Raw genomic sequence first — 16,649 nt, 5'->3', positions numbered from 1 at the left:
CACTTACATGATGCTGGACAAACCACTAAAAAGAAACATTTCCTAGACTGCCAGTTGCACTCTGTGTACCTTCTGTAATCTGCTCTGACTTGTTAAACAGAGAGCCAAACAATGCCAAGTACTGTAAAATTCAGGTCATGTATCAAACTGGGCACAGAACAATCAGTAGATATTTTCAACATACTTTACTCAAATAACAATCTGTAAAATAATGACTAAAAATCTGTAACACCTCTTAAAAAAATAAATTAAAAGCATTGATATCACACTAAATGAAGCCTATATCAAAATCGGGGGCAGGGGGGAACTGTAATTAAAAACTAAATTAAAAGGTATAGACTTACACACAAAAATCTAAAGAAACTTTTTTTTTTTACTTTTCCTTATTTTAGAGAGCTTGATTCAGCAATTTTACTAATATTCAAATGTGAATCTTTGCATATATAATATCTAATATTAAAAATAGACTATGCAGTAGTTTGTAATACTTCAGTTGATATTCTTGACCTGTCTTGAAAAACATAAGCAGCAGTTGAAGTTTCATCCAAATTTCATACTCCAGCTCTGGCAGTGATGTTGTTTGCCTTGCTGAAGTCTAAATTTCTAAGGGGGAATGAATCACTGTTTTCCCTTCATACTATGATGCTGCCAGTTTCCTCTGTTGTAGCACTAGTGTTGTAGCTATGATGACCAAAGTAGACATGGGAGGCAAAATCTGATGAGAGGTATAACATCAGTTACAGGTATAACATCCATTTTCCAAATTTACTTTCAGAAAATTCCCTCCCATGTATCCTCCCATTTCAAATATAACCTAGAAGGATGTAAACCTTTCTAAATTTTTTCTGCTGTAGGAAAAGTTCCACATAAGAGATTACAAAGCATCTCAAGAAGTCTATTTAAGCTAATGGAAAGAAGGCAAATACACTGAAGGAAATTCTCTTTCTTTCACAGTGACAGCAACTATTTAATTATTCATTACACTGTCTGTCAAAAACACCTAAATCAATAGCAAACTACCATTTGTAAACATAACTGTGGTGAAGTCAAGTTGGATCATAGCTGAAAGACAAAAGAAAGAAATGCTTTTTCTAGTTTAATACTCCCATTCTCCCAAAATAACTACACACACAAAAGGGAAAATCTCCTGATAAAAAAATGACCTTTTCTTCTCTATTGTAACTATTTCCTGCCTTGCTGTAAACAGCATGTATTGGTTATGGTGTTGATTCCCACAGTACAAACCATGCTCAAGGAACATGAGACATAATTTAGCTGGCTTGTTCTGCCTTTGGCACTAACAGAAATGCCTGGGTCCACTCCCCCACTCAGCCTCTCCACAGCAAGGAAAACTGTCAACATGTCAGACAGGGATACACAGTTGGCTAAAATGATGGTACTGAGAAAGAATCATGTACAGCAGTGCTATCATCAGATCTTCAGTGAAGTTTGAGTTTGAAACGGATGCTTTGTTAACTGCACACACTGTGTGGGTGCTGAGGAGGCTGTAGGAAAGATCAGTCCCAGAAAGTAATTTTTCTGGGACCTGAGAATGAGCAGCAGTATCTCCAGCTCTCAGGATAACTTTCAGTCAATTAACAAGCCAAAGAAATTGTAGTCAGCATGTGCAGCTTCAGCTCAGTTATTTCTTGCTCATGAAAAACAACCCAAATCACTTTTGCAAATGCACCAAAAAAGCTGATGTAATAACTTTATATATTTCATTGCACATATATGATGCCAAAATGACCAAGCATTCTGGCAGACTCTGTATACAAAATACTTACTGGTGAACACCCAGTACTTCCCAGTCCTTCCCAACATCCTTAGGAGCTATGTTTTGTAGAGTACTTGGACAAATTTCTATTAATTTACAAAGAAGTGACCAGCCCATCTGTAAAATAAAAATGCAGCTATTTTAGAATAAATATTCTGCTTGGAACTTCTACATTGTATTCTAATATCCTTGGATTTTGCAAGACAGCTGTTCTGTTACCTAGCTAAATCAGTAAGGGAAAACTAATTAACACAAAACAAATGGCATGGAAAGTTAAAAGAGGGAAGTAAAACATATGCTAATGATTCTGATTGCATTGCTTGCAGGAACACATCACTCTCAATCTGCTTCAGCACTGCTTGAGGATAAAGGGCATACAGTTAAATGAGTTGCTGACAGACAGAAAGATATGATGTGATGTGATCCATAGCATTTTATCATTGGTCAGGGAAAACCCCTGCACGACTTCAGGTGTATTTTAATAAAAAATGTGTGTTTTCGTAAGAACTTGCAATTTAATTGCAAATTGTAAGGATAAAGTATAGGTTTTTAAAGGCATTCAATCCTTTAAATGGGGATGAGATGCATAAACAATTACTACACATTTCATATTCTTGCCATCAACCCTCAGTAGTGTGTGCTTTCAAACTGTAATGAAGGCAGTAGAAGTTTTAAGATCATAAGCAGTGAAAGACAACTAAACCCAATGTATTTGTTCTTAATATCTACCTATTTCATCCAATGCAAATTCTTTGACTTTCAAATATCTGTAAATAATGCCAAAAGCTAAAAATGCTCCTCTTTGATCTTCTGTATTGGAGAAATCTGCTCTCCTATGAATTTTTACAGGCTCATATGACTGAATAGGCTGCAGTGAGGAAGCACTAAGCAAAATCTGTACAAAGAAACAACTGATGAAAGAAAATCCCTCTGTATTGAAAGAAAAGTAGTGAACTGTGAAATGTCAAAAGTCAAGATGAGGCAGATTTTACAGAAAGGAATTTGAATAAGGCATGTGAGTTTCCTTGAGCCTATAAGTAAATAAAAAGGTGGAAGCAGGCCTCTGTGCTTTAAGAATAGAGTCAAGGCAGAAGATAATATGTCACAAAGACTCTATACAAAACTGGATCACTTTTTCACAGAAGAGTTATATAAAGCAAAGAGGTCAAGATGGGACAGGCAACAACAGGAATGTAAATGGCTACCTCCAAAGAGTTTAACTGCAAAGTTCATATAAAGTGCACAATCCCTAACCCTGCAATCAGTAAGATTAGAGACATGGAATTACAAGCCTGGTAGTGTAGAGTCACCCACAGGAACAGCATAAGCTTGAATTTAGAGATCTTTCCTGACAGCTTTGTAGAGTGTGCAAAGGTGAGGCAGCTCCCTGGGGACCAGAATTCCACTTTTGTCTTTCACATACTTGGTTGCAGTGTTAGCACAGCCCAAATCTGCAGTACTTTTGTTTCTGTTTCAGTTGAGATTTGAAGAAACAAACATTTTAAGCCAAATACAACCTCAATGTTTGCAGACTGAGCTTGACTATGAGCCAGTTTCCATACATTTTTCCTTGGACAGCAAGCTGCCCTGCATGACACTACAAATCACTTACTGTGGACATTCAGAGTGGTCTGTATAACTGAGTCCTAACTAACTGCAGGTACAAAATGTAGGTCTTAGTAACCATCGGTTCAAGATGAAGATATAAAATTCCTTAATTTTCCATATTGCAAGCAAAACAGAGTTTATTGGTGACAGTCAATCAGGTACAAATTTCAAAAACTTTGTAGAGGTAACTATCAATTGATAAATTGCTTATTCCTTAGAAAACATTTTATTTTTCAAGTCCCACTTTATAAGAGCATGCTAATTGTTCCCATAAAATTTAAAATCTGATGAAAACTTGCTTAATAACTTTAGGAAATTCCTTTCTGTATTAACTGTTTCTGATGAATTTTATATTCCCATTGAATATTTTTATTTGGATTGTCAGGACTCCAAGTATTGACAACATTTGTCAGAACTGTGGATCCAGAGAAGACCAATGGAAACATCTGACCTGCTGATATGTGGTCTATTTTACAACATTAAAATCACAACCTGAGGTAACAGAGCTTTTTAGCTGTTTGAGGATTAACTAAGAAAGCAAGGGTCTTTTAAAAAACAGAAACCCTAAAGGTTACAAGGAAGGGAAATAAAGCAAAAGAAGATGTCCTTATAAAGACTTAAACAGGTCCTTATGTACAGAAACAGTTGGTAGCAGCAATGAGACTCATTATTTTTAAATCTGACCCTTTTTGTTGTTAGCATGCAATTAATTTATATTACATTGGGTACCACCCATGTAAGAGAATAAAGCACTGCTGACTGCTCTTTACTCAAGTGCACTCATATTTTGCTCTAGAGTTTCTAAGCTGCTCCAATCATTGCCAGAGAAACTGCAGAAAACTATCCTATTTACTTAAAGATATATATTTTACTTACAGGAGCTACTGGCTTTCCACACCAGTATCTTCCTGTTGCTGAAGGAGCTTGCAGGGTTTATGCCTGCAGTCTGACCTGGGCCAGACTTGCAATATTGATGTACTAAATTAACCCTGTACAAGTTAGTGGAACAGCATCCAGGGTTCCAACATCAACCCACAATGCTTTGTAACCTGTTAAGGAGGGGAGTGAAGAAAATTCTGACTTCAGGTATGTCTCTGACTGTGTTTATTCTCTTGTGTGAGTCTATTTTTTTTAAATACCAAAAGTAAAAGAAGGATGATTAATTATTCATTCAATAAAATATCATTAGAAGTGCAAAGAGACTGCACTGAAATCAGGACCTCATTACTTCACCACTGCTGTAAAGTGAGAATTTATTCACAAAGATTACAAAGAAATAGCAGTGAATGAAGCAAGAAGACAGAGATCTACTTACATAGTGTTAATGTTTGTAAACATCAGAACTGAATGTGAAAGAAGAGCTGCCCAAGACATTTTATGAGGAATGGGATTTGAGCTTTGCACTGGCTATGAATTTCCCACTGCAACACAACATAGTAATGCAAAGGAGGTCCAGAACTTCTGAACTGAAACACTGTATGACTGCAAATGTAGGCAGGTAGAAGATTAAAATTAATTTTAAAATTATTCATTAGAATAAAGTATTTTAAGAGAGTTAAAATGAAAGTTAATCAGTGTCTTCTTTATGCAATTATGAGAGTCTTGTGCTATCATTTCACATCTACTTCTTGTTATGATTGATGTTTTACTTCCAAGTTTAGGCTTCTGGGCAGAGGTTTTCTAAACTAATGAGCTTTATCTTGAAAAAAACTGCAGCTTCATATTCATACTGCTTAACAATTAAAAAAAAGCATCAAGTGAGTTGCACAGAAATCTGGAGCTTATAAACATCCTCTATGCATAGTATAGTCAGATATTAATATATGCCTGCCAGGAAGAAGCTGGTTTGTTTGACAAGTCTGGCAGCTGTACCATAAGTATAACATCAAATTGTCCAAGTGCCACACCTAGTCCAAATGGGCCAATGTTAAATTACAGGAGCAGGTAGGCAGAACCTTAAATTGCAGAACTTACTCTTAGCTAAAATATTCCCTCCCGCCTTTAAAAACGTGTGCTAGCACAAGTCTCAAGGACATGGCTACATATATACAAATTCAGAGAATAAAATCATGCTTTGCAGAAGTTTGTCTAACCATGGCAAGATTCAATATGCACACGTCAAAATTATATTAGATAACACTGGTAATTTAGAACCCTACATTACACAGCATTCACATGGCTTAATTCTTATTTCCTATTTCGCCTCCTTCTGCCGGTAAAAACAGAGACGCAGCCAGTGGCGTCTGCAATAAGTTGGAACGCTTGGTCCCTTTAAATGCCAGCGGTGACAGCCGCCCTTCTACAGCTCAGAGCACTTCACGAAGCGGCCCAGGAGACACACGGCAAGATAAGGAGAAATCAACAAGCGGAACAAGAACTTTTATCCCGGGAAGGGCCCGGCGCTCGCTCATCCCGCGGAGCGCAGCCGGAGCGGGGCAGCGGCCCCGGCCCCGGCCCCTGACCTGCTGCACGCCGGCCGCTCCCGGGTACAGATCCACCACCAGCAGCAGGGGCACGTGGACGTTTTTGCCGCTGAAGAGCCGGGGAGCTGTGAGGGGACAGAGAGCGACAGAGAGACCGCGTTAGCGACCGGCAGCGGGCGGGACGGGGCAAGGCAGGGCAGGGCAGGGCGCTCACCGCTCTGCCGGGCCGCCAGCTCCAGCAGGTCGCTCAGGGTCTGCACCAGCGTCTCCAGCCGCTTCCTCTCCTGGACGTTCTGGAGCCGGACGACCAGCTTCCTCAGGGCTTGTTCCTCCCCCGCCACCGCCTCTCCCTCCTCGGGGCCGCCGCTGGCCATGGCCGAGCCGCTGTCCTCGCTGTGCCCATCCGCCGGTCGGCGGGACGAGCGCAGGGCTGGGCTGGGCTGGGCGGTGCGGGCCCGTCCCGCTGCTGCAGCCCCGCAGTGCCGCCGCCCGGCCGCCGTCACCCGGCCCTGCCGAGCCGCCCCTGCCGCGGCCTCCGGCCCCTCCCACGGCGCCGCTCCATGGACACGGCCAAGGACCGGCCCCGCGGGCGGGCGGGCGGCCCCCGGTAACCTCTGGGAAACGCCCGAGGGCCCCGCGCAAGCGCCCGGCAAGCAGAACGGACCCGCGGGCAGCTCCCCCTCACAGTGATTGACGAGAGAGCCGCCCAATGGAGCTGCCGAGCCGGACCGGGTCCGCCCAGCAGCCCCGCGCTGTAAACACCGGCCGAGGGGCGCTGTGGAACGGGTGGGTTTGGTTTCTAGGTTGGGTGAGCTTTGGTGGGGGAAAGGATTTGTGGTCCTGCACTGGGGCAGTCTGTTCCTGAAAGGCTCTACCCTGTGGAAGGGTGTGGAGCGCAGCCTGGGAAGAAGGGAGGGGTGAGGTGAAGGTGTTTTAAGACTTCATTTCCATCTTTAATCGCCCTACTCTAATTTGTTTGGCAATAAACTAATTTCCCCCAGCTGAGTCTGTTTTGCCTGTAATGGTGATTGGTGAGTGATCTCTTCCTGTCCTTATCTTGACCCGTGAGCCTTTTACAATGTTTTCTCTTCCTCCTCTAGATAAGAACGTGAATTAGCGAGTGGTTTTGCTGAGAAGCTGGTGCCCAGTGAGGTCAACTCACCACAGTCCTTTTTGGCCCCCACCACATTGCTCTTGCCTGACCCCAGAGATGCCTGAAATCTTCAGTGTGTATCTTCTGTGAACCTTGATAGTAACTATTGTGTAGTTGAAGTCTCTCTGCTTGTTCCAGCTCACAGCTGGCTCAAAGTCCTGGATCACTCTTAGTTCCTTCAGTAAATAACTTGTTGCAATTATAGATTCCTGAGCTAGACAGCTTGAGCCTGAGTTATTGTTTCCTCTTCTTTCCACTTATGTTGGCAAAGAATAAAAAACTGTGCTAGTGTTTCTGAGGTTCCTGAAGAAATACAGGAACTAACTTCTAGAGATCAGGTGTCTCAAACCCTGATCTTCCAACATGTCTCCCAAGGTTCATTCCTCTGCAGGTAGCAGTTCCCTGGAGTGCTGGTTGGAGACGATGCCAGCTTCTGCTAAGTCTCTGGAGGTCTGGTAGAGTTTGGCAAAAGTCTTCTGAAGCATATTAATTACTTAGATAAGAGGAGAATGGAAAGAATGAGGTAATCTTGGTAAGCATCTCCGTTGTAGTTTTCCAGGATTTTTCTGGGAAAATCCAGTGAAGATATTAATGTATCTTCACCAGAATGAATGGGGAGAATTCAAAAGCAGAAGGTTTAGGTTGAATACTAGGGAAAAAAGTCTTTATTGTGTGGGTGGTGAGGCACTCTTAACAGGCTGCCTGGGGAAGTAATGGATGTCCTATCCCTGGGGATGCTTAAAGCCAGGTTGGATGGGGCTCTGAGCAACCTGGTCTAGTGGAGAGTATCCCAGCCCACAGAAGGAAAGTTGGAATGAGATAGTCTTCAAAGTCCCCTTCCAACCCAAACCATTGTACAATCTGTAGAAGTGGTTAGAGATTGTGACTGAGCTATCTTGTGTTGTTGTCTGGCAGGAAAATTGAGGTCTGATAGTAAAGGGATGTAGTTGTCTGAATGTCATTCTTAGCATGAGGAAAGGGCAAAAGACTTTTATCTCTGGAGCACCTCTTAAATATGTTTCTGCTCTGGAAGTTTCATATATTTCTGACCTCTTTCTAATGTTCCATCATTGAGTATGGATGGCTTACATGATGACCAGTTCTTTAACTAATTTAAACAATTTCTTCTTTTTTTGTTGGGTCTCGGTGTGTTCATTCCACATCTTCTGTTCTCTATCACCTATAGCATGCTGTGTTGTTTTATGCACATAGTTTGAAAAGACCGTACAGAGTTACAGAATTAACTGGGTTGGAGAAGATCTTTGAGATCATTGAGTCCAACCTATGACTAACACCACCTTTTCAACTAGACCATGGCACTAAGTGTCACATCTTTTTATTTTAAACACCTCCAAGGACAGGGACTCCATTTCTTTTTGGCAACAGGGTGAAATTCCACATCATACAGTCTTCTGGTTTGATTTAGCAATTTCCATGGCCTCATCATCCAATGTATAATGCATATTGTTATATTTTCTTGAAATCAGTGTCATATGTGAGTAGAGGATGCATTGACAGTTAGAGAAATTTCTAAGTGACCACAATGTTAGATTTGGCTGTAATAAAACTGTATTTTGTTTTAGGTCCATGTAGAAGTTGATTGGGATAGGAGCTTCTGTTGGTATAAGGCTGAAAAGGGGACTCCAAAGGAAAGGGCAAGCTGCTAGAGAACACACTAGAAGACCCTCAGGAACTTTTTGTCTGAGTTATGGCCCATGTCTGAGCCTAAGTCTCATCCCGTTCCTAAGATTTGTTTTAGAAATGAAATCCAGGTTGGAGCTCCAGGTTGATTTGAGTTGTTAAGGGGCTATGGTGCTAATAGGGTCAGATATCAGGATGCAGAGAGGGATTCTGGGTCAGCTGTGAAAGGACTGTATGTTGCAGTGTGATACAAGTATTTTTCAGAACTGAAACTTCATATTTTTGACAGGAGAGGGAGGCTGTGTGCAAGGAAAGACTGTAGGCTGTTGTTTCTGCATTGCTGGGAAGGAAGGTGTTTTTCTGGAACAGTTCTTTTCCTTGGATCATTGCTAGTTCAGTTGGGCTTTTTCAGGGCTGAACTCTCTTTGGATTTTCTTTCTGTTTGGTTTTGTGGGAAGGAACATATGTGAGAGTGAGTTTGGGATTTTGTGGGGGAGGTTCTGAATGTTTTTTTGTTTGGTTGTTTTTTCCTGAGTTTTTTTTGTTGTTGTTTGTCTTTTGTTGGTTTTTTTCTCCTTCTTCCTGCTCTTCCATTATTTTATTTGCAGTGCTTTACATCACCTGGTGAGCCTGCAGGAGCTGTGTTAGCTATTGCCTGGGGACTCTCCTTTGCAAGCCATTTCTGACAGAGAGCAATGTCAGTCAGGTCCATTTTTTCACATTCAGTTTTGTCTCATCATACTTCCCCCAGAGAGGAGAATGAAAATTTAATTACACAAGACTTTATAACCACCTTTTTTTGGTTTTGAAATCTGCTTTGAAGAGCCCATGCATATTTATCACTGAAGGCATAATACTCTGAATAAATATTCTTTTCATTGTTGCATCCCCACACTGTGTGTTTTAACCCTGCAGCTGGAGAGGGGGTGGTGTTAATTTGAATGACAGAAAGTGCTCATACAGAGCCTGTTCAGAAGTGATATGACAGTTATTTGATTCACCCCTGGACAAAATGCTGATAAATGGTCCCTCTGCTTTTATGTTGTAACCAGCAGGGTCTCTGTGGTGTTAATGAATTCATTGCTTCAGAAAACAGTGGCAGAGCAGGTATTCTACCTCAACCTTTTAAGCTCTCATTTTAGCTATCAGGGATTTAAATTTTAAAAAGATTAAGTACTGTGAATAGGCCCATACTTGTTCATTGCTCTCTGTAAGTGAAGGTCCATCATCTTCACAGCTTCCAAATGGATGGACTTGAACAGGCACTCTCTTTGCTGGGTAGGGAACTGGCTGATGGCTGGGCCCAGAGAGTGGTGGTGCATGGTGATACATCCAGGGGGGGGCTGCTCACAAGTGAAGCTCCCCAGGGGTCAGTATTTGGATCAGCCCTGTCTAATACCTTTATCAATGATCTGCACAAGGGGATCAAGTGCTTCCTGTAAGTTTGTGACAAGTTGGCACCAAAGTGGAAATGCTGATCTGCTGGAGGGTGGGAAGACTCTGCAGAGGACACTGCACAGGCTGGACAGGATTGATGGGCCAAGAGCAATTGTGTGAGGTTCCACAAGGTGAAGTGCTGAGTGCTGCACCTTGGTCTCAACAACCCTTCAACAATGGAGTGCTGAAGGCTGGAGCTGAGTGTTTGGAGATCTACCCAGTGGAAGATCTGGAGGTACTGGCCAACAGCAGCTGAACATGAGCCTGTGTATGGCCAAGAAGGCAAATGGCATCCTGGCCTTGATCAGAAATACACCAGCAGGACCAGGGCAATGATTGTCACCCTGTACTCGGCACTGGTGAGGCTGCACCTCAAATCCTGTGTTCAGTTTTGGGCCTCTCACTGCAAGAAAGACTCAGGTGCTGGAGCAAGTCCAGAGAATGGCAGTGAAGCTGGTGGAGAGTCTGGAGCACAAGTCTTATGAGGAGCAGCTGAGGGAGCTGGGGCTGTTCAGCCTGGTGAAAAGGGAGCTCAGGGGAGACCTTGTTGATCTCTACAACTGCCCGAAAGGAGGCTGTAGCCAAGTGGGGGTCAATGTCTTCTCCCCAGCAGCAAGTGATAGAACAAGAGGAAATGTCCTCAAGTTGTGTGAGGGGAGGTTTAGATGGGAAATTGAGAAAAATTTCTTCCCTGAAGGGGTTGTCCAAGCCCTGGAATGGGCAATCCAGGGAAGTGGTTAATTCACCATCCCTGGGGATATTTAAAAGACATGTTGATGTGGCCCTTAGGGTCATGGTTAATGGTGGACTTGGCAGGGCTGGGTTAATGATTGAACTCGATAGTTTTAAAAGACTTTTTCACTCTAAATGATTCTATGAAATGTACCTTTCTGAAAGCAGGTAATCTACTTGCCTTTCAAAAATATTTTCATTTTCAAGTATTTAAGTATAAGAAAAATAAAAGTTAATTTAAAGAAATTTGTGCATATGTTAAATTGGGCTGACACCTAGTGGTGGGAACACTTCTAATACAGTAGTACGTGGCCTATGGTTCCTTTGGTTCTGTGTGTATTTTAAGTTAGACAAAGGCAGCTTAAAACTATGCTGTTCTTAGAGGAGGCCAGAGAAACCTGGATTTCCTCAAAAGAATGGCTGTCCCTGGATTTCCTGCCCTTGATCTTTCTGAAAATCATCTTCCCTCTGCCTGCTTTTCTCCTCTCATCATCATTTGGGGTACACTGCATTGCTGTATACTCAATATGGTCTGTATGTTAACAGAGCAGATGAGTACTTCAGAGCCCAAGTAAGCTTTCCTGCTGTTTCCTGCTGAATAGCTGATGATGCACTTTGTGATTCTAAATTAGAAACTGAAGGAGATGTTCAGGATGTTTTCTGCCAGTATCCAGCTGATTAAACAGCTTCTGTTAAAGGGACAGCTTCCATGAAGCTTTCACCTCACAGAATCATGGAACGGTTTGCTTTGGAAGAAACCTGAAACACCATCAAGTTCTGACCCCCCAGCCATGGGCAGGGACACCTTCCACTAGACCAGGTTGCTCAGGGCCCTATTCAACTTGCACACTTCCAGGGATGTGGCATCCACAGCTTCTCTGGGCACCCTGCTCCAGTGCCTCATAGGAAAGAATTTCTTCCTAATATCTAATCTAAACCTGCCCTCTTTCAGTTTGAAGCTATTCCCCCTTGTTCTGTCACTACATGCTCTTGTAAAAAGTCCCTACACACCTGTAGAACCCCTTCCTATTCTTTGCATCCCTTGCCAAGTCCAGCTCCAGTTTCACCTTGGCCTCCCTCCCATCCCTGTACAACTGGACTGTATCCCTATACTCTTCCCAGGTTACCTGCTCTTGCCTCCTTTGCCTCTGCACATACTTTTTGCCCTTTAGCTTCACCAGCAGGTGCAGACTCAGTGATTCCCATCTTCTGCCTTCCTTGCCAAATTTCTTGTGTCTGGGGATCACTAATTTGTGTGCTCCATGAAGATGTCTTTAAAAATGTGCCAGCTGTGTCCTGTTCCCTTGACCCTGAAGAAAGATTCCAAGGGGATTGTACTGATGAGTTTCTTGAAGAACTGGTGTTTACTTTCCTGATCTGGCCTTTAAGGGGGAAAAAACTCCTCCACTGAAAAATTATAAAGTGGACTTGTGGCTGGTCTCTAAGAGGGTGTAATAGAAAGCCTAAATTTCTGGATCACTGGCTTCAAGGTTATGTTAAAGAGAGCGGTGAGGAGGAGGGTTAGGAGCCACCTGGTCCAGAGTATGCAGCACTTGGCCATGACACTACTAAAGTGATATAGGTTTAAAAAGGAGACTTCCATAGCTGAGCATAAAACAGCACTGACTGCTTGGAAAAAAGAGTATGAAACAATCATCCCTTTCAGAGTGGCTGAAACATATCGACCTTGGATATAATAGGACATATAAAGCCATTGGTTTATGAAATATGGTGAACTTCCTAAGGCTAGGTCTTCTAGAAAGTGCTGCCTCTACTCATGCTACTTCCTTATAGCACAGACACTACAATGCCTACAGAAGTGAATTTGCTCACCAGATAGAGGCCAGCACTGTATCTGACCTGGGCAGCACTGCTCATCTTGGGATTATTTTGCTTCTTATTTAATTTTAAAGTATTTTCTTAATAACTGCAGCTATTACTATACAGCACCAGTGGGTTTACAGGGCCATGTATGAGGCATTTTGCTTATGTCTAGGGTTTTGTATATCTTTTCTAATTTAATTTTTATGGGTCTCTTTGATTGTACCATAGTGTCTATCTGTCATCAGCTTTTAGAAAGAGTACAAATAAAGATGGGGATGCAAATGAGTGTAAATCCCTGAAGCAGAATTAAAGAATGTGGCACTGAGGTAAATCATAATCCAGCAATATATTTTTTTGCCCTCTCTGTCTGTTCAGTTATTAGTGGATTGATCACACTGGTTTTAGTAAGGAGGAAGGTTCTTGGCTCTTATATGGACTGTTATTCATATGGTTAATTATTTACTTTGGCAATTTATAGAAACAAATTCTTATTGAGTTTGCAGTGATAAAATAGAAACTTTCTAATTCCTACAAAGCTTTTTAGGTTTGTTAGATGTTTTTAGTTCTTCCAGAGAAGTCATTGTTGCCCAGTACATGTTTTTGCTCTGGTTATGAATGAAAATAATTTTCTTTATAAGAATGAAGAGAAGGCTTCAGGGTGACCTAATTGTAGCCTTCCAGTACCTGAGAGGAGCCTACAAAAAAGTGGGAAAGAGATTTTTAGAAGAGTATGTGTTGACAGGGCAAGGGGGAATGGCTGAAAACATTTAAATTAGATATTAGGAGGAAATTTTTTACTGTGAGTGTGGTGAGGCACAGAAACAGGTTACCCAGAGAAGCTTTAGCTGCCCCATCCCTGGAAATGTTCAAGGCTGGGTTGGATGGGGCTCTGAGAACCTGATCTAGTGAAAGGTGTCCCACAGCAGAGAGGTTGAAATTAGGTGGTCTTTAAGGTCCCTTTCCAACCCAAGACATTCTCTGATTCTATGATTTCATTAGTTTAAATGTAAAATTTATTCTAAGTAGCACTCACTGGATTTGCAAGTAGCTAAATTGATTGACAATTGGACAATCAGTTTTCTTGTGTCTGTTCAAGCCTTCTGGTGCTGTATCAAGTAACTGATACATGATAGCTCAGCTATCCTATAGCAAGTCCTAGCTTATCACTGAAAGAGCATAAAACTTCCCATTCCTGTTACCAAGCAGACAAATTCAGACATTTTTCTGAATTAGTTGTTTATCTATTTATTGCCTTTTTCAAACTAGAAAAAAATTCCAATCTACTAACATTCTCAAAGCAACATAAAGGAGTACTAGCTGATAATGCTCTCAGTTAGCCATGTACTTTTATGAAAATATTAAAATTGGTTTAGCCTTTGTAAACAATGACAGTGGCAAGGCCTGTCCTCATTATTTCCTCAGTTAAAATAGCAGGGCTAATGTTGGCTTTATTAATTTTCTTGAGAAACTGAGAATTTAAGTGCTTCAAACTTGTTGCTTGTCACTGCAAGAGGCTTCTAATCAATATTTTCTCTCTTCATAATTGGAACAGCTTTAGTACAAATAACTTTAACTGCATGAATCTTTTGACAAATTACCTACTGTATCAAATACAATAATTATTTTTGCAAGGTTTTGTGTACCAGCATGCTGCTCAGATTAAGCAATATCATTATTCTAATTTCACAGTAATTCTTAATGTCTATCACCAGTAGCAAATCAAGGGTGAAGCAAATAACAGGACTGGAAGGGTATAGTCCTCTGGTTTAACCCTGGTTCATATTTTTGCAAGGGTATGTTAGCATCCCTCTTTTCTTCAAAGAAATACTCTGCATATTCTCAGTCCAACTTCTGGCAGATTCTCCCATGTTTGTTCTCTACTCCTATTCTAGTCCCTCAGAGGACTTTCCTTGACTTTGGCATGTTTGTTTCCTGTGGTCCTTCACCAGACTGCTGCAGGCACAAGTGGTGCCTGCCCCATTTCCAGGACTCTTGCCAGGCATCCATGTGGCAAGATGGTCAAGCCCTACTGCCACATCTGGCTGCAGCATCAGTCTCCTCCTTTTCCTGCTTGGCACAGTCCTTGCCATCCCTGTTGCTACTCCTGATAGTGATTATCTTGGATCTTACACAATGCTGATACAAGACATATTATGGCACTGTCAAATACTCTGATATAGCATTATTGAATTGATTTGAAAAACATTAAGGTGTATAAACTTCCTAATGGTACAGTTCCATCTACTGTGTGTAAATGATTGCAGTATGGAAATTGCATTGCAATTGCTAGAAAACTACTTCAATCACTTCAGTAAAAGCATTGCTATGTGAACAGTATATTCTGATACTGAGAATGCTGTCACTGACACTGAGCATGTAAACAGAGCACACTTAGGTAGTTCCTGTACTTGTGGTGATAGACTACAAAGTCTGCTTACACTGGCTGTTCTTATCTCAGCAGTAAGATAAAAACCATGAGCCACAACAAAGTCAAATATCTCAGTTAATGTTCATTGCAAGTGTGCCAAGTCCTCCACGCTTTTGCCTCTTTCCAAAGAAGGTATGTGTATCAAAGTGCCCATGAGAAAGGCAACTGAGCCTGTGGCACCAGGGGTGCAGCACCCAGTGGCACAGCTGCTTGCTGTAATGTGCATTTATCTTGGTGTTTTCAGTATTGGCTGTGGTTGGCTTCCCGGCAGGCTTCCTACCACATCCATGGGTGATGTTCCAACTCTGGAAATGAAAGGGCACAATTTCATTTCTTTCCCTTGCAGTCTGTTAACAAGAGTCCTTATTATTTTAGTCAGTATTGCAGTGTAATTAAGCCTCTCTCAGAATTGATTTGGCATTCACTTCAGCCACCGAACAGTCCTCTAAGGCATATCAGGAACTGGTTACCTACAGCGGTAGTGGGTCTGTCTACCAGCTTCTAGTAGGACCTACTAAAAAGGGAACTGTGCAATAGGCTCTGCATGATCACAGGGACCAAAATATTTATTTGCAATAAATGAAGGGCCCTTTTTCCAGTCATGTTGTTAAAGGAGAAAAAAAAATAGCCAGATGTTCACTATGGAAAAATATTAATTTTAATAAGCTTTTTTCCAGATGAGTTCTTAAATAGAAGGGAAAATGAGTCTTCACTTGTGTTGGTCATTGCCCTGTCCACATAAGCAATGATGCCCCAGAACAATTGTTCCCAGGCCACTGCTCAAGTCCTGGCCCACATGATGTGTGTGGGTGGCTGACAAAGAGGTGTGGGGACCGAAGGAGTTTGGCACCATGGAAACTCAGAGGCTTTGCACTGAGGAGAAGGAAGCAGGCCTGACTGGGAGAATGGGATTCCTTCAGAGCATGGTCAAGTGAAGGGCCTGACATAGAGGCCACATCACCCTTTTGGTCCTGAGCCTCAGCAGTAGCAGAAGGCCTTAGAGCAGTGGCCATGCACAATCAAATGCTGCTGCATCTGCTTGCAGTTAGACAGCTCACCATAGCAGGGAAGGGCAGCTGACCATCCTTCCTGGTGTGTTAGTAGCTCACTGTTCATTTTTTTTCTATGTGATGCTGGTTTAGGCTGCAGCACTGGACTCTGGTGCTCCCCTGCTATGGTTGCAGACAGGTTCTGCCCCAAAGTAATGGGTAAGGCCCTTTGCAGTTTGCTAAGTTGGTGGCAAGAAGGAAAGCATGGATATAGGATGCCCTAGAATATGGTGTTGAGATGTTTGTCAGAGTTTCAGAAGCCACAAATCTATTGGCACAGGCATGGTGATGTCATATTAGTAAGATCTTGTCCGTGCAACCTCTGAAAAGCAATCCCTGCCAGTATCTTACCCCAATCACTCTGGGGTTTCTAGACTGAGCCACACAGAGAATTTCTGTGGTATCTAATATGTAGATGAGGTGTCTGGCCACTCCCAGGCTTGCTTCTTAGGATTATTTTGTAACATGAACACAGCTTGTAAGGACTTTTTACTGTTACCTGTGGGAGAATGGTTTAATCAGATGGGAGTTCATATGAGTCTTGCAATTGTATGCAAAGTGACACTCAGCTGCTGCT

General features: G+C 42.1%; 1 protein-coding gene across 1 annotated transcript in view; it reads right to left on the bottom strand.

Annotated features, from left to right (window-relative positions):
* Nucleotides 1-6,320, bottom strand: part of LRRK2 (leucine rich repeat kinase 2) — a 61,744-nt gene extending 55,424 nt beyond the window's left edge. The window contains exons 1-3 of the mRNA XM_058805488.1: nt 6,023-6,320; nt 5,848-5,933; nt 1,788-1,894 (exon numbers count right to left, since the gene is read on the bottom strand). Of these exons, the coding sequence (XP_058661471.1) occupies nt 1,788-1,894; nt 5,848-5,933; nt 6,023-6,182 (353 nt within the window). The 5' untranslated portion in view covers nt 6,183-6,320. The remainder of the gene's footprint in view (nt 1-1,787; nt 1,895-5,847; nt 5,934-6,022) is intronic.
* Between the last annotated feature and the right edge of the window lie 10,329 nt (nt 6,321-16,649).

This window comes from Ammospiza caudacuta, chromosome 5 (genome assembly GCF_027887145.1).
Source record: "Ammospiza caudacuta isolate bAmmCau1 chromosome 5, bAmmCau1.pri, whole genome shotgun sequence".
NCBI lineage: Eukaryota > Metazoa > Chordata > Aves > Passeriformes > Passerellidae > Ammospiza > Ammospiza caudacuta.
Note: the sequence above shows the minus strand (reverse complement) of the source record. Positions and strands in the feature narration are given on the sequence as shown.